We start from the raw sequence: 24,711 nt of genomic DNA on the forward strand, positions 1-24,711 counted from the left end.
GTGATGATGAACCAGACGTAGAAACAACATAGTCGCGACCGTTGCGTGCCGACAAGTAAGTTCGCAATTGCGAACTGGTACAAAATCCTCGCCAACTGGCAGAAATCCTTGCGAACACTATACTATAAAAACAAAAAAATCTGCAAATTCGCGAGAATTCGCGGATTTTGCGGATTGCGAGTTCGCAAATACGCAAATTCGTGAACGCCAGATTCGCAAAATTCGCCCATGCTTAGTTCAAACACACCATTAGGGTAAAAGACAATGCCATCCCTGTTAAGCATAGATTGAGGAATGTCCCGTTCAGTGTGAGAGAACAACTGGAAACTGAATTGAATGGTCTTTGTAGGAAAGGGATATTTGAACCCATTGAATCCTCCCTTTGGCTTTCTCCTTTAGTCGTCGCTAAAAAGAAGAATGGCGAGCTTCGTGCCTGTGTGGACTTACGCAGTCTGAATAAGAACATTTGGATACATTCTTCTCCCCTCCCAAAAATCCCTGACATGTTGTCACTCATTGATGGGTCTAAGTGGTTTAGCAAACTGGATTTAGCATCCGCGTACCACCAGGTCATTTTAGATCCCACTTCACGACATTTCACTGCCTTTGTGTCCCCTGTTCGCTCTTTCCAGTACTGCCGCATGCCATTTGGGTTGGCCTCTGCGGCAGCGGTCTTCCAGAGGATCATGTCCAATATTTTGAAAGGGATCGTTGGAGTTGTCGTCTTCCAGGATGATGTGTTGGTTCACGAAGTCACTTGTGATGTGCATGATGAGATTTTGAGGAAGGTGTTGGAAGCGTTGTGTAATGCAGGTGTGGTTTTGAAGAAAGAAAAGTGTGTGTTCAGGGCACGAAAGGTGGAATATCTTGGCCATGTGTTGTCAGAAAATGGTGTGGAGCCAAGGCCTGGGTTAGTGAAAGCTATAGTTGACAGTTCACCTCCCAAGGATAAAAGTGGGTTGAAATCGTTTATTGGCTTATGCGAATTTTATTCTAATTTTATACCGGACTATGCCACTAAGGTACAGCCTTTGTCGAACATGCTCAAAATAGATGTTCCTTTTGCTTGGGATGTTCGCTGTGAGGCAGTTTTTACCTGGATTAAGCAACAGTTGGTGAGTTCCAAAGTTTTGAAGCCTTTTAATCCCAATGCCGTGTGTACGATTACTGTGGATGCAAGTGGGCTAGGTTTGGGTGCTGTTCTGACTCGGGAGGTAGGTGGTGTGGAACAAACCCTGGGCTATGCTTCTAGAGTTCTTCGTGGTTCAGAGTCCAACTTTGCTGTTATTGAGAAGGAACTTTTGGCATGCTGGTGGGCTATTAGGAAGTTCAACCCTTATATCTGGGGAAAGCATTTCCGGTTAAGGACTGATCACAGTCCTTTGGTTTCCATTCTTTCTGGTGTTAGAGTGAAAGAGCATTCACCAAGAATAGCTAGACTTTCAATCAAACTTCTCCAGTACGACTTTGAGGTAACCTATATCCCTGGTAGCAAGAACACAAGAGTCGATTATTTTTCGAGAAATCCCATTGAAGCTGATTGTGAGGATGATTTTGAGGAGGATTACGATGAGGAGGATTGTTTTGTTGCTTCAGTTGGTTTGGATGACATGTTTTCTGTTAGTGAAGCTGAATGGAGGGAACATCTGTCAAAAGACGTTCTTCTTAATGAGGTTGTGAGATGTGTGAAAGAGGGTTGGCCTAGAGAGAAAAATGCACATATCTCTTTGCAAACCTTTGTGAAAGTCTCCAACGAACTCTCTATTGAAGGAGGGTTACTGATGCTTGGTGATAGGTTGATCCCTCCTTGCGACCTCAGAAACAGAATTGTTAAAGGTGCACACGAGGGTCATCTCGGGAAAACTTTAACTAAGAGGAGGGTCAGGGAGCATTTCTGGTGGCCCGAAATGGATCAGGACATTGATACTGTTGTTGAAGAGTGTGTTGTTTGTTCAAGTGCTGAGAAGTGTTTGAAGGTACGTTCTCCTCCTTTGCAGCCTATTCCCCTTCCTGACAGACCCTGGGAGAAGATAGGTATTGATTTGGTTAGCCCATTTTACTTGCTCCCTTCCTCCTCAAGGTTTGCCATAGTTGCCGTTGACTACTACTCTAAATGGCCGGAAGTTCGTTTTGATGGTGAGCCCAATTCCAAAAATTTTATTGACTTTTTGAAGGATCTCTTTCTACGGGAGGGTTTTCCTTCCACAATTGTGAGCGATAATGGCGTTCAATTTGTGAGCCAAGAGTTTAACTCTTTCTTGTGCCAGAACTGGTTGAACATCGCCAGAGTTGTCAAGGCAAATGATAATGTCAGGAATACGTGTTTTGGGTTTGCCTCCTCTTCTTGTGGTGGTGACTCTTTGCCTTCTAATTCTGCGTGCGCTGACGACTTGTCTCCTTCTCGTTCTCCTCGCCCTGAGGGACCTCGAAGGAGTGGTCGCCTTCGTTCTATTCCTGCTAGGTATTGTTAAGTTTGCAAGTTATTTATCCTGCAATGTTTTCTTTAGTTTCTTTTAATGTTTTAAATGTTTTTCTTATTTTCCTTTTGTTGTTTAGGAAGAGAGGATAATGTAATGTTTTGCTCTAGTCTTTTCAGAACCCTTCTATGTCTTTCCATTCTATGTTCGATTTGGAATGCTGTTTGAATAGATGTAACGGGCTTTTCTGGGGGTTGTATGCTGAGCTGCTGCGCAGCACCTGTCTGTGATTAAACCTACTCAAAATCTCCTAACCGAGTACGACTGAATCACTACATATGCCTGCATTATTTGATAAATGCCCGGAGTGCTCCAGGAAGAAGGCCAAGTCGGATCCACATGAACTGTGTATCCTGTGTCTCCCTGCTTCTCATTTACCTGAGAAGTGTAAGATCTGCCAGTCTTTTCTCCTCCAGGACCCTGAGAGACAGAAGGAAGATCATGCTCCAAGGACTGGAAGAAAGAAGGCTGCAGAGTCAAGGTGGGTCTGGAAAGGCTGGATCTGCCTCCTCTGCACGTGCTAAGGCCTCCAAGGGTCTCTCCAGCTTTAAGAAGGCCAGAAAGCGTCGCCGTTCTCCGTCGCCGTCGATAGCATCAACGACGGCGTCGAGAGGCATGACGGCGTTCTGTTCCCCTTCTCCCCAGGGCTCTGGGTCGAGACGACGTCAACGCTCGACGTCCAGGGGACTGACTAGACCACCGTCGAGGTCGCCGCCGAAGGCATCATCATCTTCGTCATCTTCGACGCCGTCCTCGACACATCGACATCGAGAAGATTCCAGCCGGCGTCGGCGCTCGCCATCGAGGCGACACCGCCATTCGCCGTCGACGTCCACTCGAAGGTCAGCGTCGAGAAGGAGGTCGCCGACATCGAAGCGGAGAAGACGTTCGACGTCGAGGAGATCAGCGTCGAGACGGCGAAGCCCGTCGTCGAGGCGTAGGTCGTCGACATCGAGACTACGTTCGTCGACCTCACGGAGGCGTTCTTCGACGCCGAGGAGGCGCTCAGCGCATAAGAGGAAGAGATCTTCCTCCAGGAGGCGTTCTGGAGCCAGGAGTTCTTCCAGGTCATCTGGGGCAAGATGGCGACGTCGGTCACCGACAGGGGGCGCTGCCTCTCGATCGCCTACGCCCAGGAAGAAGAAGACGGGGACACCGGGCTCGGTGTACTCTGAGGCGTACTCTCTTCCTAAGCCGAGGTCGCCTAGTCCTCCTCCTCCACTGCCAAAGGAGCCGCCGCCGCGCACTCCATCGCCTCCTCCTCTTTCGGTTCCTCCACGCGTACCACCACAGTTGCCGCCTCCGGTGCCTCCACGTACACTGCCACTGTTACCTCCTCCTGTGCCGCCACGTGCACCACCAAGGCCTCCAAGGTCGACTTCACTGCCGCACCTTCCAACGCCACCTAAGGGGGCACCTCGGCCGAGGTCCCCGGTCAGGCGTCTTCCAACGCCGCCTAAGGGGGCACCTCGGCCGAGGTCCCCGGTCAGGCCGACGCCACAGGTTCCAACACCGGCTGCTCCTCAGACACCTGCGGAATGCCCAAGGCCTAGAAGACCCAGATCTCGCTCCGGACAGAGAGGAAGATTCAGGAGTCGACGAGATCCAGACGATGCCATAGGAGGGGTCGTCTCGGTACAGCACGGGAACGTCCAGTGCGAGGGACTATTCTCCGACCTTATCTGAATCCCCTCAGACGAGGGTATCCCCGGTGGACGACGTGGTGTCCTTTCAGGAGGTCTTGCTGAGGGGTGCTAGCAAGCTGGGCATCAAACTGTCGGTGCCCACGCCCACGACCTCCGTCATCTTTGAGACTCTTCAAAAGAAGCACCTGTCTCGGCCTCTATTGCCCTTGGTTCCAGGGTTAGTGGAACCCGCAATGGAGCTCTTTCTCACTCCAGCAGTGACGAAGGCAGTCCCCTCGAGGTTGCAGAAGAAGTACAAGGCACCTGATACGGACCCGGCTTTCCTCCAGATGGATCCCATTCCGGATTCTGTAATAGTGACGGCGGCGAGAAAGCAGCACACCACCACTCCATCGTTGAATGTGTCTCAGGACAAGGAGAGTCGCTGGTTGGACTCAGCGGGCAGGAAGGTATGCGGGACGGCCGCTACCTCCATGAAGGCTGCCAGTGCATCAGCACTGTTGGGGCGCTATGATCGGGCCCAGTGGGAGTCCCTCCAACAGTTCGCAGACCTCCTCCCTCGGGAGAAGGAGGACTTTATGGAGATCCTGAAACTAGGGGTTGCGGACTCGTCGCTCCTGGCAGCCCTTGGTTACTGCCATGGTATCAACCAGATGCGCTTAAATTGACATCTTTAAAGCCCGAATTCCAGCAGAGGGTGGCCAATCTGCCCTTCTCGGGAGAGACCTTCTTCAAGAAGCACTCTGACGACGAGATGGCCCGCATGAAGGCGGAGGCCGAGACTCTGACAGTGGTGGGCTTGGAGAAGCCCAAGGACCAGAAGAAAAACTACCGCCCGTTCCAAAGACGGTACTGGACGCAAGGTAGAGGGCGAGGACAACAGTCTGGACAGCAACAACAGCAGCAGTTCCAGAGAAAGCCCTTCCAGAAGCGTCAGAAGGGCAGGGGTGATAAGCAGTCTGCCACCGCGTCCAAAGGCCTGGCCGGGTCTCGTCCCTGAGCGGTTACTTCCCCGTCATCCGTTACCCACTCCGGTGGGGGAAAGCGTTCAATATTTTCTGGCAGAGTGGAGAAAAATTACGCAGGACAGGTGGGTGCTGAATATTGTTTGCAATGGATACAGTCTTTGGTTCACCAGCCCGCCTCCAGCAATTCCACCGGTCAGCTCGCAGTTTCAGCTGCATGAGCTCCAGGCGGAGGCCGATATCCTGTTAAGGAAAAGGCCTATAGAAGACGTCCCTCTGTCTCAAAGGGGAAGAGGTCTGTACTCCCGGTTCTTTCTAGTTCGCAAGAAGGACAAGAACGAGTTCAGGCCCATTCCAGATTTGCGACAAGCAAACAAGTGGATTCGCAGAGAGAAATTTCGCTTGCTGTTGTTGCATCAGATTTACCCTCAGCTGCAACGGGGAGACTGGCTATGTGCTATAGACCTACAGGATGCGTACTTCCATATGCCCATTGCACAGAAACACAGGAAGTTCCTGTGATTCCAAGTCGGCTAGAATCATTATCAGTACACAGTACTGCCATTCGGGCTGAAGTCTGCGCCCAGGACGTTTTCGAAGTACATGGCAGGGGTAGCGGCACACCTGAGGAAGAACAAAGTGTTTGTCTACCCGTACCTGGACGATTGGTTGATCAAGGCCTCCTCCTTCTCAGAAGCTCAAGCGCACTTCCGGAGGACGTGCGTTCTTTTGAACAAACTGGGGTTGCACATCAACATGTCCTAGTCTGTCCCGACTCCGGTCCAGTGCATTCAGTACTTGGGAGCCTCCATCGACACGCTGTCGGCAAGCGTGTCTCCTTCGGAGGAAAAACGATTATTACTCCTTCGGAAGGCTCAGGCTCTTATGACTGCTCCATCTACAACAGTGAGGACGGTGTCTTCTCTCCTGGCCTCCTGTATCTTCCTCACGCCACACGCACGGCTTCACATGGGACCGCTGCAGGAGTGTCTGGAGGATCAGTGGGACCAGAGGAGAGGCAACTGGGACGACAAGATACGACTGTCTCTGCATGCTCTACAGTCTCTGAAATGGTGGTGTTCAGTGGAGAATCTCCTCAAGGGGGTTCCCTTCCACAAGGACATTCCCACTCAGACTATCGTGACGGATGCTTTTCTCCACGGCTGGGGGGCGCATTCCGGAGACTTACAGATACAAGGAACGTGGTCCCCGACGGAGTCCACGTATCATTTTAATTTCCTGGAACTCAGAGCTGTTCTCTTGGCACTAAAGGCCGTCCTGCTAGACCAACTCTCTGCTTGTACAGATGGACAATACGACCACGATGTATTACCTCAACAAGCAGGGGGGTTTGAGATTGCGCACCCTGTCGCAGGAGGCGCAGGCGATCTGGCACTGGCTGCTAGCCAGAGGACTGACTATAACGGATACCCATCTGCCAGGTGTGCAGAATGTTCAAGCGGACGCACTGAGCAGACTGATTCAGGAAAACCACGAATGGGTCATAAACGACGAAGTACTAGGAGAAGTCTTCGCAAGGTGGGGGACTCCAGACGTAGATCTGTTCGCCACTGCTGAAAACAGCAAATGCCGAGATTTCGCATCCAGGTACTACCAGCAGGGGACACTGGGGAATGCACTATGGATCAACTGGTCGAACAGCTTTCTGTACGCTTTTCCACCCATTCCCCTGATTCCGGCGGTGTTCATCAAGCTGTCCCAGTACAGGGCACGGATGATCCTGATTGCCCCGGAATGGCCCAGGCAGTGGTGGTTCACGGACCTGCTTCACCGGTCTCTCCTTCCTCACATACGGCTGCCGTGCCGGCCGGACCTTCTCACGAAGTTCGGGGGGCAGATGGTGCACCCCAACCTCTCGTCTTTGAGTTTGGCGGCATGGCTCCTGAGATAGTACAATATGGCCATTTGAATCTTCCTGAAGATTGTATGGACATACTGAAGGAGCCTAAACGTCCTTCCTCTAGGACTTCTTATGCTTACAAGTGGAAGAGATTCTGCATCTGGTGCAAGTCCAAGAACTATGATCCAACGACATGTAAGGAAGATGTCATCCTTCCATATCTGTTACATTTGTGCAGTCTGGCCTTAATTTTCATTCCATTAAGGTTCATCTCGCTGCGTTGACTGCCTACAGGAAATGCCCTTCACAGACCTCCTTCTTCCAGATCCCTGTGATCAAGGATTTTTTTGAAGGCTTGAAGAAAGTGTTCCCTCCTGTACGGCTTCCTTCGCCTTCATGGGAATTGAATGTGGTTCTGTCCAGGTTGATGAAGGAGCCTTTTGAACCTATTCATAAGGCTTTGTTGCAGCACCTGTCCTGGAAGGCGGCGTTCCTTGTGGCCATTACATCGGCCCGCAGGGTGAGTGAAATTCAGGCGTTGTGAGCCAAGAACCTTATACTGTATTTCATGCTGCTAAGGTTGTTATGCGTACTCACCCTAAATTTCTTCCAAAGGTTATCTCTGATTTCCATGTTATCCAGACCATAACTTTACCTACGTTTTTTCAGAATCCTTCATCTCCAGCGGAAAGGTTGCTGCATTCCCTGGATGTTAGGAGGGTGTTAAAATTTTATCTGGGTAAAACCAAAGATATTCGTAGGTCAGACCAATTGTTTATCAATTATGGATCAGTCAGGACAGGTCTTGCTACCTCTAAACAGTCCATTTCGAGGTGGATTGTGTCCTGTATACAATTGTGTTACCAGAAAGCTAATAAGACCTTAGGGGGTAAACCTAAGGCTCATTCCACCAGGGGCAAAGCTGCTACGACTGCTTTGCTACGTAATGTTCCCATTGCAGAAATCTGCAAGGCCGCCACTTGAAAGTCGGTCCATACCTTTGCATTACTGTCTGGACACTGATGCCAGGACAGACGCTCAGGTTGGGCAGGCTTCGCTGCGAAATCTGTTCGCACAGTAGTGGTATTGTTTTTCTTATTCTCCACCGCCGCTTTGGTGTGGGGATGGGCTTGCTATTCTAATCACTAGATTATGACTATACACAGAGATCCCCTACTACAGAAGGAGTAGTTTCTGTCCTGTAACTCCAGTTCTGTAGTAGGGGTATCTCTGTTATAGTCATAAGCACCCGCCCTCCTCCCCGGTGGAGAGAGATATTCATGTAAGGAATGCTACAGGTCTGGCGTGTTACGCCTTCAAAAAGAACTGAAAGTAAAAGGGATATGCTGTGCATTCTGGGATACTGAGAGAGTTCTGGAAAGTTTTCTTAAAGGCACAGTATCCCTGTCTGAGCCACATAATGGCAGCCTATGGGGCTTGTCTGTCCCCCCCTTCATCTCTATCATTCTTGAGGCTTTTGTGAGAAAAAGGAAGTTTTCTCTGTGAGGAAAAACTGGACAGGCTGTGCTGTTTGTGGTTTTTTTGATGGAATTTCTAGTTGAAGTACTAGACAGTGTAGCCTGTGGATATAGGCTGCATTACCTGTCTTTCAATTCCCTCTTAAGTGTCTGTGCAGGACTGCATTTTTTGACAATTTAAGAGATTATTTTTGATTGCTCCGGGGTCCACGCTCATGAGCGGGACTATTCACTAGATTATGACTATAACAGAGATACCCCTACTACAGAACTGGAGTTACAGGACAGAAACTACTCCTTCTTTTTTAGGGGGCAAGGGCGTACCCCTTTCTGCTTCTGTCAGTGTTTATACCATTCTTGGCAAGAAAAGATAGGATTACACCCAAGCCAAATTTTAAACAAATCTAAGCCACAAAAGCGATCATGCAGACTAAACACATATGGGAAAATGTATCCTCGCCATAAGGTTTTATTAATGGAGATTCTCGCTGACAAATAGTTGCTGTCATGTCTAGAGGAGACTTGAAATGCTGAATAATTGTCCCATGGTAATATTTGGCCTAGAGAGGTATGCATTTAAATTCATTAATTCCTTTAACCACTGCTTTGTCCCATTCCCTTTTACTCACACACATTTCCTTCCAACACAACTTTGAGGCACAACCTTGTTGCAAACCCATCCGAATTTATATTTTCTTTGATAGTCTCCCTGACATATCCAGTTCCACCTGAGCCAAATGTGACGAGTGGAGGTACTGTATTGCAGAAAGCAAATCACCAGGAGATTTCCAGGCACTGAGCTTACCCCACAATCGCCGTCTTTCTACAGTGTCAAAGGTTGTGTGGAAATTAATAAACAACAGCACAGCCTTTGGGTGATTACCAAAGATTTCCTGACAGTCGCACATAATTTAACGCAATGTCTGCTGTAGGATGACGTTCACATAACACGCCTTGTTTGATGGGAAGGAGGCTGATGACCCCAACCCACTCAAGGGGAGTCAATACCATTTTTTAAAAGACCTTCTCCAAGATGTCTAACAAACTGATTAACAGGGCCGGACTGGGAACCACAACCGGCCCCGGAAAAGTGCTTGGCCGGCCCCCCTTCCCCACTCGGGGGGTTGGAGGTGCCGCCGAGCTCTTTGCCAGGGCCGGTTTTCGGATGATTTTGGTACAGGGCCGATTTTGCAGCTATGCTGCAAAAACGGCCCTGTAACAAAAATGGCCCCCAGGGGCCAAAAACGGCCCCCACCCGTGCTGCGCACCGGGGGATTGCCCGGTGCCCGCTATGGCCAGTCCGGGCCTGCTGACTAATCTATAATTCAATGGACACCTGACCGCCTATTTCAAAATGGGCTTTAAAATGGACCATTGCTAAGGTTTAGGGTACTTCCCTGTCCTTCAATTGAACAATATGCGACTCCTGGGTAGCAGTTTTTGACTGATTTACCAATTTCCAAAGCTATATTTGGTCCTTGACGCTTTCACCTCTTTCATTCCTCCCATCGGCAGTAATAGAACTGTCTTTTCTTTTCTCTGATAAGCTGCCTGTATTGAATTGTTAGGTGATCTAACCCTTGTTTGCTGGTACCATACCATACCAGTAGTTTTGAACTGCCTTCCTCACCTGACTTACATTTCTGACATGTTGAATCAAACCGCGTGTTGCGAACAGTCTTTGCACGGGCTTGAACATTGTACCACCTTAATATATTTTCTTCCCTTTCTGGAACAATATCTATCTTTTCTACGGCTTGTAAGTTGGATAGATATTAAAGATGTTGAGGTTCTAGATGGGTGGTAAAATGTCAGGAATAACATAGCTATGGGTAAAACCTTTTCAAGTGTCAGAGCTTCCTCAAAATTAAAAGTAGCCACAAGTGCCCAGTGATCAGAAGAAAATCCATAACCCCTCACTGCCGTGCCAATACAAAAATATAATCCCTTGGGCAGACGTGACTGCCAGTTTGAAGTGACCATGAGGCTTGCATATCTTTGTCCAGTCACCCATCCAAAGAAATTAAACCCAATGTAGCCAATCAATTCCCAGGATGATATTCTTCTTGGAAGACACCCCTGCTGGCTATACAGCGGTTGGTACATTATATTGGGCCCGATTCACAGAACTAATTTAAGACAAAGTCCTAAACTTTCTACCATTTTGATATTTACAGAAGGCACTTACTCATTTCGGTATTCACAGCAGTTGGGAGTCCTAACTTTACTACATCTAAAACTGAGAAAAATCCTAACTTAAAGACTTTTGGTATTCACAGAAGGCATTTAGGAGTCCCACAGTTAAGTTCAAGTTCAAGTTCAGGAATTTGTATAGCGCACTACTCACCCAGAGGGTCTCAAGGCGCTTGGGGCAGGGGGTGCATTATTTATCGAATAGCCAGGTTTTAAGTTCCTTCCTGAAGGAAATGTGATTCTGGGTAAGGCGGAGGTGAGTGGGGAGAGAGTTCCAGGTTTTGGCCGCCAAGTAGGAGAAGGATCTTCCTCCCATGGTGGATTTATGGATGCGCGGAACTGCGGCAAGGGCTTGATTGAAGGATCTTAGTTGGCGGGTCGGTATGTAGAAGGACAGTCGTGTGTTGAGGCATTCGGGTCCTAGTTTGTAGAGGGCCTTGTATGCGTGGGTGAGGAGACGGAACGTTATTCTCTTGTTGACGGGAAGCCAGTGGAGGTCTTTCAGGTGACCGGTAATGTGAGCTTGGCGCGGGATGTCCAATATGAGTCTGGCTGATGCGTTTTGGATGCGTTTGAGTTTTTTTCTGTAATTTGGCTGTGGATCCGGCGTAGAGGGTGTTTCCATAGTCCAGTCTGCTAGTGACCAGTGCGTGGGTGACAGTCTTTCTTGTTTCGGTGGGGAGCCAACGAAAGATTTTTTTGAGCATACGAAGTACGTTGAAGCAAGAGGATGAGACGGCGTTGACTTGTCTGGTCATCGAGAGGGAGGAGTCTAGGATGAAGCCTGGGTTGCGTGCGTGGTCTGTGGGGATGGGTGCCGTGCCCAGGGCCGATGGCCACCATGAGTCGTCCCACGCAGAGGGGGATGATCCTAGGATGAGGACTTCCGTTTTGTCTGAATTAAGTTTTAGGCGGCTGTTTTTCATCCATTCGGCTACTTCTTTCATGCCTTCATGAAGATTGGTTTTGGCGGTGTTAGGGTCTTTGGTAAGGGAGAGGATCAGCTGGGTGTCATCAGCGTAAGAGATGATGTTAAGATTGTGTTGTCGCGCAATGGACGCGAGGGGACTCATGTAAACGTTGAAGAGGGTGGGACTGAGTGATGATCCTTGTGGTACTCCGCAGATGACTTCGGTGGCCTCTGATTTGAATGGGGGGAGTCGGACTCTCTGGGTTCTCCCGTCGAGGAACGAGATGATCCAGTCCAAGGCTTTTCCTTGTATGCCGATGTTGCTGAGGCGTTGTATGAGGGTGCTGTGACAGACTGTGTCGAAGGCGGCGGAGAGGTCGAGTAGGATGAGGGCAACTGTTTCTCCATTGTCCAGTAGTGTTCTGATGTCGTCTGTGGCTGCAATAAGGGCGGTTTCGGTGCTGTGTTTGGCTCGAAAGCCAGACTGTGAGGCGTCGAGGGAGTTGTTGGATTCAAGGAAGGCGACGAGCTGTCTGTTGACGGTTTTCTCAATGACTTTGGCAGGGAATGGGAGGAGGGAGATGGGGCGGTAGTTTTTAAGTTCGGAGGGGTCCGCTGTGGGTTTCTTCAAGAGGGCGTTAAGTTCTGCGTGTTTCCAGCTTTCTGGGAAGGTAGCGGAGTTGAAGGAGCAGTTGATGACATCACGGAGATAGGGTGCGATGATGGAGTCTGCTTTGTTGAAGATGTGGTGGGGACAGGGGTCAGTTGGCGAGCCTGAGTGGATGGAGTTCATTAGGCGGATGGTGTCTTCAGTGGTGATTGGGTTCCAGGCGTTGAGGATGGTAGAGGGCGGTTTAGGTTCGGAGGTAGGTGGAGTGGACTGTTCTTTGGAAATGTTCTCAAAGCTGTTATGTATGTCGGCGATTTTGTTGTAAAAGAAAGAGGATAACGAGTCGCAGAGGTCTTGGGAGGGAGTAATGTCGTTTGAGGCTGCGGTGGGGTTGGTAAATTCTTTGACGATGTTGAATAGTTCCTTGCTGTTTTGGGCGTTGTTGTCGAGTCGATCCTTAATGATGATTTCTTTGTGGATCGATCGATTGGTGGTGTTTGCGGATGGCTGTCTTGAAGGTGGTCAGGTTATCAGTGGTTGGGTTTTTTCTCCATGCTTTCTCGAGAGTACGGCATAGTTTCTTGAATTTCTTAAGGTCCTCGTTGAACCAGGCGGCCTTTTTAGGTCGAGCTGATGTGGCATTCATGCGAAGCATGAATGCATCAGCTCGACATCTTATGCTGCCCGTATTTAGGAAAGTGGACAGCAATCAGACGCGCGCTTTCCCATTGTCAGATTTCACCTCGGGAGCGCGCGCGTCTGATAGCTGCGCATGCGCGGTGCAAAGCCTCACACAGACACAGGCAGCCCCCACCCCTCTGCATGCACGCACGCACACACACACACACACACAGGCGCGCGCATGCACACGCAGGCACACGGCACACATACAGGCACACGGCACACTATCCCCCGCCTCGCATTCTCTCTCAATCACACAGTCATGCATGCGCACACACGCGCGCACACACTCCCCCCCCTTCCCTCCCCTCCCCTCCCCCACAGGCATACACACAGGCACGCACGCACTTCACATCAGCCCTGGGCCCCACTCACCGACTTCGCTCTTCCGGCGGGGCTCCTCTCGCGCTCTGCTCCTCGCGTCTCCTCTTCTAAATCGGGGCTCCCTCAGGTCAGAGGAGCCCCGCAACAGGCGCCACACTCCTCCTTCTCCCCGGCCCCCTCCTGGGGACCCGGGCTACCCCGGACCGGCAGGGCGCTCCATGCGCCGGCAGCTCGCGGACCTCGGGAGGCGGGACTTCCGGTCCGGATTGGCCGGCCGGCCAAGAGCTTCCGGGTCGCAGCGGGCAGCGCGGCGGCACCCTATCATATGAACTTGTCCTAGAAAGTGTTTACATTTCGCCTATGAACACGGGATCAGGAAACAAAACCCTGGCATACTTAAAGAAACTGGAATAGGCGGGAAAACGAGTCCTCCTTTGACATGAAAATGGTTTGTTTTAGTTTCACAGAAACACTGGTGAAAGCAGAAACTATATCAGACTTTCTTCTCAAAGCTGTACTTATTTCAAGAGGGCACACGAAGAATCCCAAACATGTTGCGTCTCTTGGGTTTGTTTTAAATACAGAAACGCCACCTGATAAGACACTTGAACGTGATATAGATGAACAGTAACATACTCCTTAGAGTTACTTGGAAAGACCCACTGTGTGAACACAGAAACCCCACCAAAACTGAAATAAAAGTTTACAAAAGAAACAGTATTTTGATTGCTAGGCTTCCTGCGTGTTGGTGCTTCTGTTTACAAGGAGATGGCTGCTTTAACCTCATCTTTGACCACCATCAGCCTCACTAATAAACTACCGGGCATGTATTCCAACTTGAATTATTTTCTTGGCACTTCTCTTCTCTCTGTAGTCTGTCTTCAGCCTCTATTACTCTAGTTGAGCCCTGCCTGGCTATCGACTTTTGGCCTGTGACCTCATCCCAGGCAACTATTGGTTCTTAGGTCCTCCCATATGTGTTAGTTGGGAGCTTTGCCCCATCCCCCATCTGTCGCTATAGCCACCCCAGCTGTTTAGCTTTTTCCACAGTCCTTCATGTTGGCTTGAGTTGTTCCTTTGTTTGGGTTGCTGCTGTTAAGCTTCTCCCACTGTTGATTAATTGTGGTGGACTGTTGCCTTATTTGTTTTTTTTGGTGAGGGGGGCTCAGCTGCACAACCATTCAACAACAACTGGTTCAAATATGTTCTCTCAATGTTTCAAGCTTTATTACAAATGTCACAAAAATATGTTAATATTTCACTTCTGTTCTTGGATTTTCGTCACAATAAAATACACTGAACATAATCTTCACAAAAGATATTTACAAAAGTTTAAGGTATTGCCATTAAAAATTACAATAACTTTTATTTAAGTATTGATTATAAAAAAATAAATAAAAGCCATTGTTATTTGTAATATCAATACATCTAAGTCACGTAAATACAAAACATGTTGCATTACAAATGCTATAGGTGTCACATTTGCAAAAGATATAACTATTGGCATTGTAAATGACAAAGCTATTAATTTTGCATGTTGCATTACAAATGCTATAGGTGTCACATTTGCAAAAGATATAACTATTGGCATTGTAAATGACAAAGCTATTAATTTTGCTATTTTCAAAACCAACACATAAATAAAAAATGTGTCATTTACAATACCAATAGCTCAAACTTTCCTAATGCGAGACCTATTGCATTGCAAATGCTTGTTGTTACTCTGTTTGGTTTGGTGGTTTTTCAAGGGTGCTAGTTCGTCAGCGCTGTGAGTGATCCATTGTTTGAGTATGGTGGCCGCTTGGTTTGGATCCGATGAGAGGGCCGGGAGGGTTTTGTTTGAGCGATGTGAGGAGTTGGTCGGTGGTGATTTTATTCCAGTTTCTTCGTGGAAAAGGTTGTGGGGGGTTGTGGGTCGAGGTAGTTTTGTAACTGAAGTGAACGCAGCTGTGGTCCGTCCAATGGAGAGCTGTGGTGTGGTCGAAGGAGATGTACTTGCTGGAGGAGAAGATTGGGTCGAGCGTATGTCCGGCTATATGGGTGGGGGTGTCAACAAGTTGTTTGAGACCAAGATTGGCCAGGTTGTCCAGAAGGGTGGTGGTGTTGCTATCGTTTTTCTTTTCCAGGTGGAAGTTGAGGTCTCCCAGTAGAATGCAGTTCTCGGAGTCGAGGGCATGTGGGCTGATGAAGTCAGTGATGTCTTCGCTGAATTGTTTACGGGTTCCTGGTGGTCTGTAGATGAGGGTGGTCCTGGGGTCGGTGTGGATCTGGAAGTGGAGGTGTTCTGCGGTTGCAAGGTTATCGTCGAGGCTGGTCGTGATTCGGATGGTGTTCTTATGAACGATGGCGATGCCTCCTCCTGTTTGGTTAGTGCAGTCTTTTCGGATGATCTTGAAAGTGTCCGGGATGGCTATGGCGATGTCGGGCGCTGAAGAGGCGTTCATCCAGGTTTCTGTAAGGAAGGCGATGTCCGGTGAAGCAGTGTCCAGTAGGTCCCAAAGTTCAGTGGCGTGTCTGTGGACCGAGCGGGTATTCAGCAGGATGCACTTCAGGTGGTTAGGGTTGGATCTGTGTTTGGAGTTAGTGGGTTTGGTGTGGGTCTTGATGCAGGCGAACTTGCAGGAGAGGCAGGCGAAGGGGCCGTGGGTGAGTCCTGGGGCAGCTTCGAAGCATTGTGGTGTGCGTCCGGTGTTAAGGGCTAGGAAGGTGGCAGTGTAATACGTTATGTGGGTGGAGTGGGGTTTGCGAGGGCCAGGGGGTCAGGTGCTGGGTGCGGTCCAGACGCGGACGGGCGTAGACGGGCTTACCTTTGGCGCACCTTCGGCACGCATGGGGCGCGACCGCTGCGCGTGAATACATCTGTCATATATGGATGGTGGAAGGGGAGGTGCGAGGGAGGGGCTGCTGGGAGGCGGGATCGTGGTGGAGGGGACGGGCTCCGATGCACAACATCAAGATGGCTGGTGAAACGAAACTGGAAGAGCCCGGGGCACACACAGGGTTACAAATAGGCTACACACTATTGAAGGCAAAGCGGGCAACCTTTAGGTGAACACAGCGGAGGCAATGATAAATAAATATAAATAAATATGGCCAAATAAAGCGAGCAGCCCACTACAACACAAAACGGCTGAATAGTGAGCGCTATGATGGCGGAATCAGCTGGGGAGGCAATGCGAGCAGCACAACAGCTTTTTAAATGCAGAGCAATAGCTTTTTAAATGCAGAGCAATACAGTAGCGCTATGATGGCGGAATCAGCTGGGGAGGCAATGCGAGCAGCACAACAGCTTTTTAAATGCAGAGCAATACAGTAACGATACCCAGGTGGACCAGGGGTCGTGGGGAGCGGTCGTGGGGAGACTTCTAGTGATTACCGAAATGAGTAAGTGCCTTCTGTGAATACCAAAATGGTAGTAAGTTTAGGATTTTGTCTTAAGTTAGTACTGTGAATCGAGCCCCTTGATCATAGAAGTCCTGTAGTAAAGTATCCGTTCGTGCTCGAAACAGCCTTGCATTAAAGTCACCAGCCATGACCAAGGTTGCGTTGGAGAATTTCAATAACACATTTAAGGCAATTTCTAACTCATCAATCCAATTATCCTCTTTATGCATAAACATATTTACTAGCTTTAAATAATTCCTCTCTGTTTCTTTACACATACTTTCACTATTATAATCTGAGTACCCCTGGAGGACCCCATCACTTCCAGGATTTTTGCAGCTGCGGCCGCTACAGGTAAGAGCGGCAGGGTCGGGTGAGGGGGGATTTCAAGAAATGGCCACGAGGGAAAATTAAATAAATAATTCATTTTCCCTTGTGGTCATCTCTCAAAATCCCCCCTCACCTGGCCCCTCCGCTCTCACCTGCAGCGGCAGTGGCTGGATTTTGGCTACAAATTTTAGTAGAAGTAAGGGTCATTGGCCCTAGTGATATGATCAGTGTGAGAATGACTCATGATCAGTGGTAAATAAAATATTACCCTGTCATAATTTCTATACTTAAACAAAGGGTCATGCATTAAATGAGAGGCAGAGTCCGTGGTGTCCGATTCAAAGGGCTTTATTTCTCTAACTCGAGTTAAAGGAGAATCGGGTTCCATCACCACTAAGGTTCAGGAAGGATCGTCATCTGAAGTTTATTCACAGAGTACAATATTTATACATTAATCTCGTACATAGAGAAAGAGGAGGAGGACTTCAGGCGGAGCAAGAGAAAGAGATAAGAGCATGTGGGCGTGCATGTAGGCGTACACTTGAGATGTCATGGGTAAGTGTCATAGGTGGGTGGATACATGGAGGGGATTGCATGGCCAGCTGGAACTTTGCCCTACTTGTGTGCAACTTGGTCATGACGTGTAATTGACGTGTGACTGGGGGGGAGCTGGGGGGAGCTGACTTTCGGTCTAGTAGAGAAACCTTCAGTGTCAGGACGACTTGTACATCTGGTAATATCTGATATCTTGGGTCCGGGGATGTATTATCTGAAGCAAAAGGTCACTCTTCACCAAGAGCCGGTGTGGGCATATATTTCTTCGTGCATTACGTGGGGGCTTTGGGCTTTCTATGGATGTGAGCTCTGTAAATCACTTAAACGGAGACAGAAAGGCTAGGCTCTATCTTTGCAGAAGGGTTCTGTCGACTTTCCTCGCCAGGCAGGAATGTGATTCTGTGGAACGGAGCAGATAACTGTAGGCAAAATACTGTCTTGGCAGGCCAGGCTGGGCACCTCTCGGCTGAGCCAAGAGTATGCGAGAGGTCACGGATGCGTAGCTGTAACTCTCAGAGTGTCAGGAGCCATGAAAAACCTTAATTCAGGGACTGGCCCTGTCTGAGCCACAATATGGGTCCATCTTGATTTAGTAAACGTGCACTTTACAAACACATTGGCAACATGGGCCTCAGTGCAGAATTAACATTTCTTTCATGGAAGACTTGGTAACTGACATCCTAATGTAGGACGTTAATGCAGAGGCCTCGTTATTCAGGCCATTAAGGGAAAATGCATGGGTGACATGCATATACACTAAAACGTGGGGGTATACGTAGGGGACATATTGGCCATATAAAATTTCTGTTTCCTCAGTGAGAGTGACTGATCAGTGTGAGAGTGACTGATGATCAGTGTGAGAATGACTCATGATCAGTGTGAGAGTGACTGATGATCGGTGTGAGAGTGACTGATGATCGGTGTGAGAGTGACTGATGATCAGTGTGAGAGTGACTGATGATCAGTGTGAGAATGACTCACGATCAGTGTGAGAGTGACTGATGATCAGTGTGAGAGTGACTGATGATCAGTGTGAGAGTGACTGATGATCAGTGTGAGAACGACCGATGATCAGTGGGAGAGTGACTGATGATCAGTGTGAGAGTGACTGATGATCAGTGTGAGAGTGACTGATGATCAGTGTGAGAGTGACTGATGATCAGTGTGAGAGTGACTCATGATCAGTGTGAGAGTGACCGATGATCAGTGTGAGTGACCGATGATCAGTGTGAGAGTGACTGATGATGAGTGTGAGAGTGACTGATGATGAGTGTGAGAGTGACTGATGATGAGTGTAAGAGTGACTGATGATGAGTGTGAGAGTGACCGATGATCAGTGTGAGAGTGACTGATGATCAGCGTGAGAATGACTGATGATCAGTGTGAGAGTGACCGATGATCAGTGTGAGAGTGACCGATGATCAGTGTGAGAACTTGTTGCAGCTGCGCTGCTGGAGCCACGTTTTTAATGAATGAATAGAATCTCTATTGTTGGATTACTTAAAATCCTTTACAAAAAAACTGAGCAAGAAGATACAAATTAGAAAAAGTAAAATAGATAAAACTGTAAAAGGGGTGTTAAAATGCAGAGGTGTTACAATGTGCAGGACGCAAGTAATTGGTGCAAAAACACAAAGTGTGCTAAGAAAAACCCATGACAGCTGCGTCCCCAGGGAGGGCTCAGTCATTGGATCTCCTGCTGTTAATAAAGGTTGGTGCAGACAGTGACACATGCAGAGCTGAGCCGAGCACTGGTGATCGATGAGTCGTAATGTCTTGAACTGTCCGTTCTGGGCCGATGGTAAAGTCCTTCCAGCCGCCATCAAAGTTCAACACGTGCAGCTCCACGGGGCCTGCAACGCTGGAGCACGTGCTCCCCCCCTCCCCCCACCCCACCCCCCGCCCGAGCGTTGGAAGGAGTCTGAAGCCCCGCCCTCCCCAGGCCCTGGAACACCCCAGAACATTCTGGTACCTCTGGGATATAAAGGGCCCCACCCTGGGGGCCACACCCTGCTCCATCCGTGGTCTCGAGGAGGAGAGGCCCCTTCGGTGAGGCTGAGGAGAGAGAGGCCCCCTGAGCCCAGGCCCGGCCCCTGCTGAGACCCCGCGACCCCCGCTGCTTCAAGGCCCCATCCACCCCCGGAGAGAGGCCAGGCCGGAGGATGAGCAGACTAAAGTGAGTGCTGGCCCCGTCATAGAGATGCGCCCACAGAGGAGGCGGAGCGCGGCCTGGAGGATGGATGCTGGAGGTGAGTGACCGCAGACACTGGACCAAGCATCACTGACCAGGGCAGTCCATCTTCACTCCTGATGCTACCTTTCTGTTTCCAGTTCACCCACACATGGGCACAGCAGCCCCTGCACCCGCAGCCGTTCTAGAGACACATTAACCTCGGCGCTTCTGATGAGACGAACATTGACGGATTTGGGTGAAAACTTTCAAAATACACTTAACCGAGGCCCCCGTGACTCACGATGCGACACTAGTCCCGGGTGTTCGATGTTCATTCAATATCGTGCGTTCAGTGCCGGTCACCGAAGGGATGAGTTGTAAGCATGGGCGAATTTCGCGAATCTGGCGTTCGCGAATTTGCGTATTTGCGAACTTGCAATCCGCAAAATCCGTGAATTCTGGCGAATTTGCGGATTTTTTTTTTTGTGTTCGCAAGGGTTTCTGCCAGTTCGCGAGGGTTTTGTACCAGTTCGCAATTGCGAACTTACTTGTCGGCTCGCAACGGTCGCGACTATGTTGTTTCTACGTCTGGTTCATCATCACAGATTCACAGCACCCTCTGTTTCACCACTGCCACCCTCTGTTTCACCCATGCCACCCTCTGGTACATCAATGCCACCCTCTGGTTCATCACTGTAGATTATGGGGGGGAAAAGCAAGCACACCTGCCCTGCTTCAACTGACATGAATTAATTTGGGGTTGATTTATTAATGTGTCACTGTTTTAAAATTCCAGTCTGGCACCTGCTTCCTTATCTGTAATTTGCTTTCTGTTGCAGTGCAATTTTTTTTCCAGGACCTTTGTGGCCTACTTGTAGCTATTCTATGAGCCTGCTGTGAGGGTCAGAGCAGGGTCATAGAATAGTTGAAACTAGCAACTGAGCTCTGGAGGGGCCCCAGTCAGGAAGCACTACAGGGAATGGTTACTAATGATGAGTTTGAACTTTTGCACCTGCTGAGTGCTTTCAGTTTTGCAAAACTCGTTTTTCTGCAATTTTGCGGGATTCGCGGGTGGCGAACTTGCGCGAGATCGAATTCGGAAGCAGCGAATTCGTGCGAATTTACGATTTGTTTTTTTGCGGCGTGTTAGTTCGCAAGGTTTTGTGCGTTTTAGCGAGCCGCTTGTAGCACAACGGCGCGAAGTTACCCTCACGGTCGTTCACGAGCGCGGCCATCTTGTTTACATGACGTATTTCTGTTTCCGGGCGCGATGTGTAATCTCGCAAAGTGTGCGGCTCGCTAGTACAATTTCGCGAGTGATCGCGAGGAAAATCTCGCGCGAACTTACCCACGCGGTCGTGAACGGGCGCGGCCATCTTTTTTCTCATTCATTGCTATGGTTCTGGGCATGCTTTTTGTATCCTCTCTGAATCTCTGCCATCCTTTGCTTGTTTGAAGTTTTTTTTAATCTATTTTACTTATTATCTATCCCTCTATGGTGACTTGGTCAACTTTAGTGGTGACTTGGTCAACTTAAGTAATAAAACAGGAAGATGTTTTTGGAATTCAAAAGCCATGAAGGGCCTGGAGCATATCCTGGATAAAACACTAAAAGATCTTCGTAACTGGCTAGGGGGCCGAATTAACTTCTTTTGAGGATTTTATGAAGGAGGTCACTCGAGCCGCAAGAAAATCCAATCTAACCACAAAAAAGACCATACTTCCCAGATCGGTCATCCTCTTAAATAAGGAAATAAATAAACTGGTGAGGGAACAATATTTGTCCAGATCCCCCGAAAGATGCCGCAAAATAGCCCTCTTAAAAAGAAGGAGACGCAGGGCCAAGATTAAAATAAAAAAAGAAAAAGAGGATTCTTTATGGATCAATTTGCGAGAGGCCGTAGTTAACGGTCACGCAAGATTATTCTGGTCTCTAATCGGGGAGGATTGTGGAACAAGAGTCAGTCCCCGTCCAATCCCTATATCTGAACAAATCTGGGTTAATTACATCGCTAATCTATACGCTAGTAATGGGCCGATGGCCGAGTATGGGGGATTCTGTAATGATAGTAATTTTCTAATAGTTTTTTCAGAAGGGAAATCTATCGAACTGGCCATAAAGGAACTGCGCCCTTCTGGTGCAATGGGGCATAATGAGCTCCCGATATCCGTCCTGAAACAAGACTCAGTCGCCTGGAGCAAAATTATTTTCCTTATATTTAGGTTTTGCTTCCTGAGTAAATCTGTCCCCTTGTCCTGGAAAGGGAGCATATTGGTGCCATTGTTTAAGAAAGGTGATAGGAATGAACCCAAGAATTACCGCCAAATCGCCCTGCTCGACGCAATAGGTAAAGTCTTTACTAAATGTCTCCTATACTCGATTAACGACTGGGTTGATAGGAGTCACATATTACCTTTAGAACAGACAGGCTTTCGCAAGGGACATGGCACTTTGGACAACCTTACCGCACTTCAGATAATTTCTGATAAATATGTAAGGGTTCGTGGGGGAAGAGTCTTTGCGGCGTTTATAGATTTCTCCACAGCGTTCGACAAAGTGGATCGGCTCTTGCTGTGGAGAAAATTAGCCGCTCTAGGCATGCCCCCTCTCCTGTTAGATTTGGTTAAGGCTCTTCACTCAGATACATGGTGCCAAGTCCTTCAAGGAGGGGAAAGGGGGTTGTCTCAAGTCATTCCTTCCATCAACGGACTAAAGAAGGGTTGTCTTTTAGCTCCTCTGCTTTTTTTCCTTGTACATTTAAGATCTCCCTATGTCTTTATCTGCTTGTGATGGTATCGCACCAACATTGGGGGGAACTCCAATTTCTTGTTTGCTATATGCGGACAATATCATTATATTGGACTTAACGCCCAAAGGGTTAAATAATCGTCTGCACGCTCTGCATCTTTTTGCTGAATCCCATTACTTAAAGATAAATGCAGCTAAAAGTAAAATCATGTGTATTTCAGGGAGGAAAAAAACAAAGTATGAAAACTTCGGTTGGTCAGTAGGAGGTCATAAGTTGGAGGTGGTTAAGTTTTATGTCTTCCTGGGGAAAATAATATCTGATAACCTAAGTGACAAGGCCCACATTGATAATAATACCCGGAAGGCCCTGTCTCAGGGTAAAAGCTCGAGTGCATTATACTCTGCCACAGGGAGAAGACATTTCTCTTACCTGCTAGAGGTCTTTAGGGCGAAAATCCCGTCATCCCTCTTGTACGGAATTGAAATAGTCAATCTAGGGCAATGGGGTTTCTTACACGTTGCAGAAGGAAATATTCTACGGTTTTTAGCGTCTATTAACACCGCCTGCACAGTGGCATCCCTGAGACTTGAGTTCGGCATCCGTAGTAGTTGGGTGCAGGGCTTGGCAGGGTTAGTGCGTTGGGTATCAAGTCTGGCTAGAGGGGAAGTGGGGACTTTGAGACACTTAATGAAGACTGAATTGCTGGGCACCCTAAGGGAGTTCTCCTTAATTGTAAATAATTTTAGAAGGGCTGTCGCTCTTCTACAATTGGAGGAGAGTACTCTTTTTACTTTGTCTGCCGTCCAGTTAAAATCACTCTTGAAACAGGCCTCGTGGGATCTCAGTTTCAGGTTGGACAGGGAGTCCATTATTGTAAAGAAGGGAGTTACTCCTCTTACTGATACTTGCGTATTAAAACATATGCAACCCTATGTCGCCTGGAACCTATCCCATGGCATACAGCGGTTTTGGCTTCTCCTGAGGCAGGATCTGCTACCTTTAAATAATCTTATGGCCAGGTGGTATGGTTGTTCTGCAATTTGTAACTTCTGTAATTTGTTTACCCAGGACTGTATACATGTTCTCTTTATATGTCCTGTACTTCGATCATTTCGTCGTAAGTGGCTGAGACAAATATGCTTGAAATTATATATTCTTACTGCCAATTCCTTCTTGCATGCTTTGTACAATCCTCCCAATGAAAAGTTCTGTTTTAGCATTTTTAACTTTTTAAAAAGTTTTTTAGATATTTATTAGAGGGGTTTTTATTAACTGTGTTGTGCTGATTATGCTGTACTTTGGTAAAATTTGTAAATGTCTTTTGCATTTGAACGAGTATTTTGTATTATGTATCTTTTTATGTGGACCTCTTTGGAGTTCCAAAACATAATAAACAAACTTGATGACTTGACTATCCCTCTATTTTTCTAGCTCTATATTTTGGTGTTTTCTGCTACTTTTGGTTAATTTTTAAACTACTTTTTTAAACTCTTTTCTTTTCTTCTTCCCTATTCTATTTCTTCTTTATTATTTAGCTTCCTTTCTGCCCAGACCATGGTAAAGGGAGCCGGGAAGGGTCCCGCACCCCGTGCCCGGCTCCCGTGCGGGCGTTTGAGGGGGGAGCAGTCGCACCCCGGGAGATCTTCAGCGCGGAGGAGGTGGCCGCACTCGTTTTTTATGTTCAGCGCCGCCTCCCCAGGACCATCATGGCAGGCGGCAAGATCGCTCGCGGGTACGGGATCCAGGAGCGCCGGAAGCGGTGGGAGAAGGTGTGCTGGGCCATGTACCAGCACTCTCGGGTCCGGCGCACCTACAACCAGGCCACCCACCGTTGGACGGATCTCCTGGACAGGGAACGCGATCTGCTCGACCTGCTCGGCCTTGAGATCCCCGGAGTTGGTGAGTAGTAGTAGCTATTTCTTAACTACTCTGTTTTCTCCTGCTCTGTGTGTTATTATATTGCAAATTTTTGTTTTTTACCAAGAGCATTAATGCTGCTGATTACATTGTAGGTAAATTATATTTCAAAATCTTCTGTGCATTTCAGGTGCACTGCTCTCCTTCTCAGTAGCGTTGCTACTATGCATATTTGTTTTCGATTTTGTGTTCATTTCATTGGCCTGTGAAATTATGTATGAGTGTAGTTTAAAGAACTGCGTAATGCTAGACACTAAGGGCCCCATTAGGATAGCCCGCCCGCCATCCTATCGTAAATCGGGACCGCCCGCCCTAAGGGCGGGGGTCCCGCACACACGCGGGCACATCCTGTATTTATAGTATTGTGGCGGGCGGAGCTCTGTGCTCCGCCCGCCACACTACTAAAAATGCTTTGCAGCATTTACATAATCAAAGCGGCAGGCACCGCGCGGTGCCT

The 24,711-nt window shown here is 48.4% G+C and overlaps 1 protein-coding gene across 1 annotated transcript in view; it reads left to right on the top strand.

The window, feature by feature from the left end:
- LOC144752889 (uncharacterized) overlaps positions 1 to 24,711 on the top strand; it is a 67,730-nt gene that overhangs the window by 25,278 nt on the left and 17,741 nt on the right. Inside the window, exon 2 of the mRNA XM_078640715.1 lies at positions 23,873 to 24,236. Within this exon, the coding sequence (XP_078496841.1) occupies positions 24,044 to 24,236 (193 nt within the window). The 5' untranslated portion in view covers positions 23,873 to 24,043. The remainder of the gene's footprint in view (positions 1 to 23,872; positions 24,237 to 24,711) is intronic.

Source organism: Lissotriton helveticus, chromosome 5_1 (genome assembly GCF_964261635.1).
Source record: "Lissotriton helveticus chromosome 5_1, aLisHel1.1, whole genome shotgun sequence".
Taxonomy (NCBI): Eukaryota; Metazoa; Chordata; class Amphibia; order Caudata; family Salamandridae; genus Lissotriton; species Lissotriton helveticus.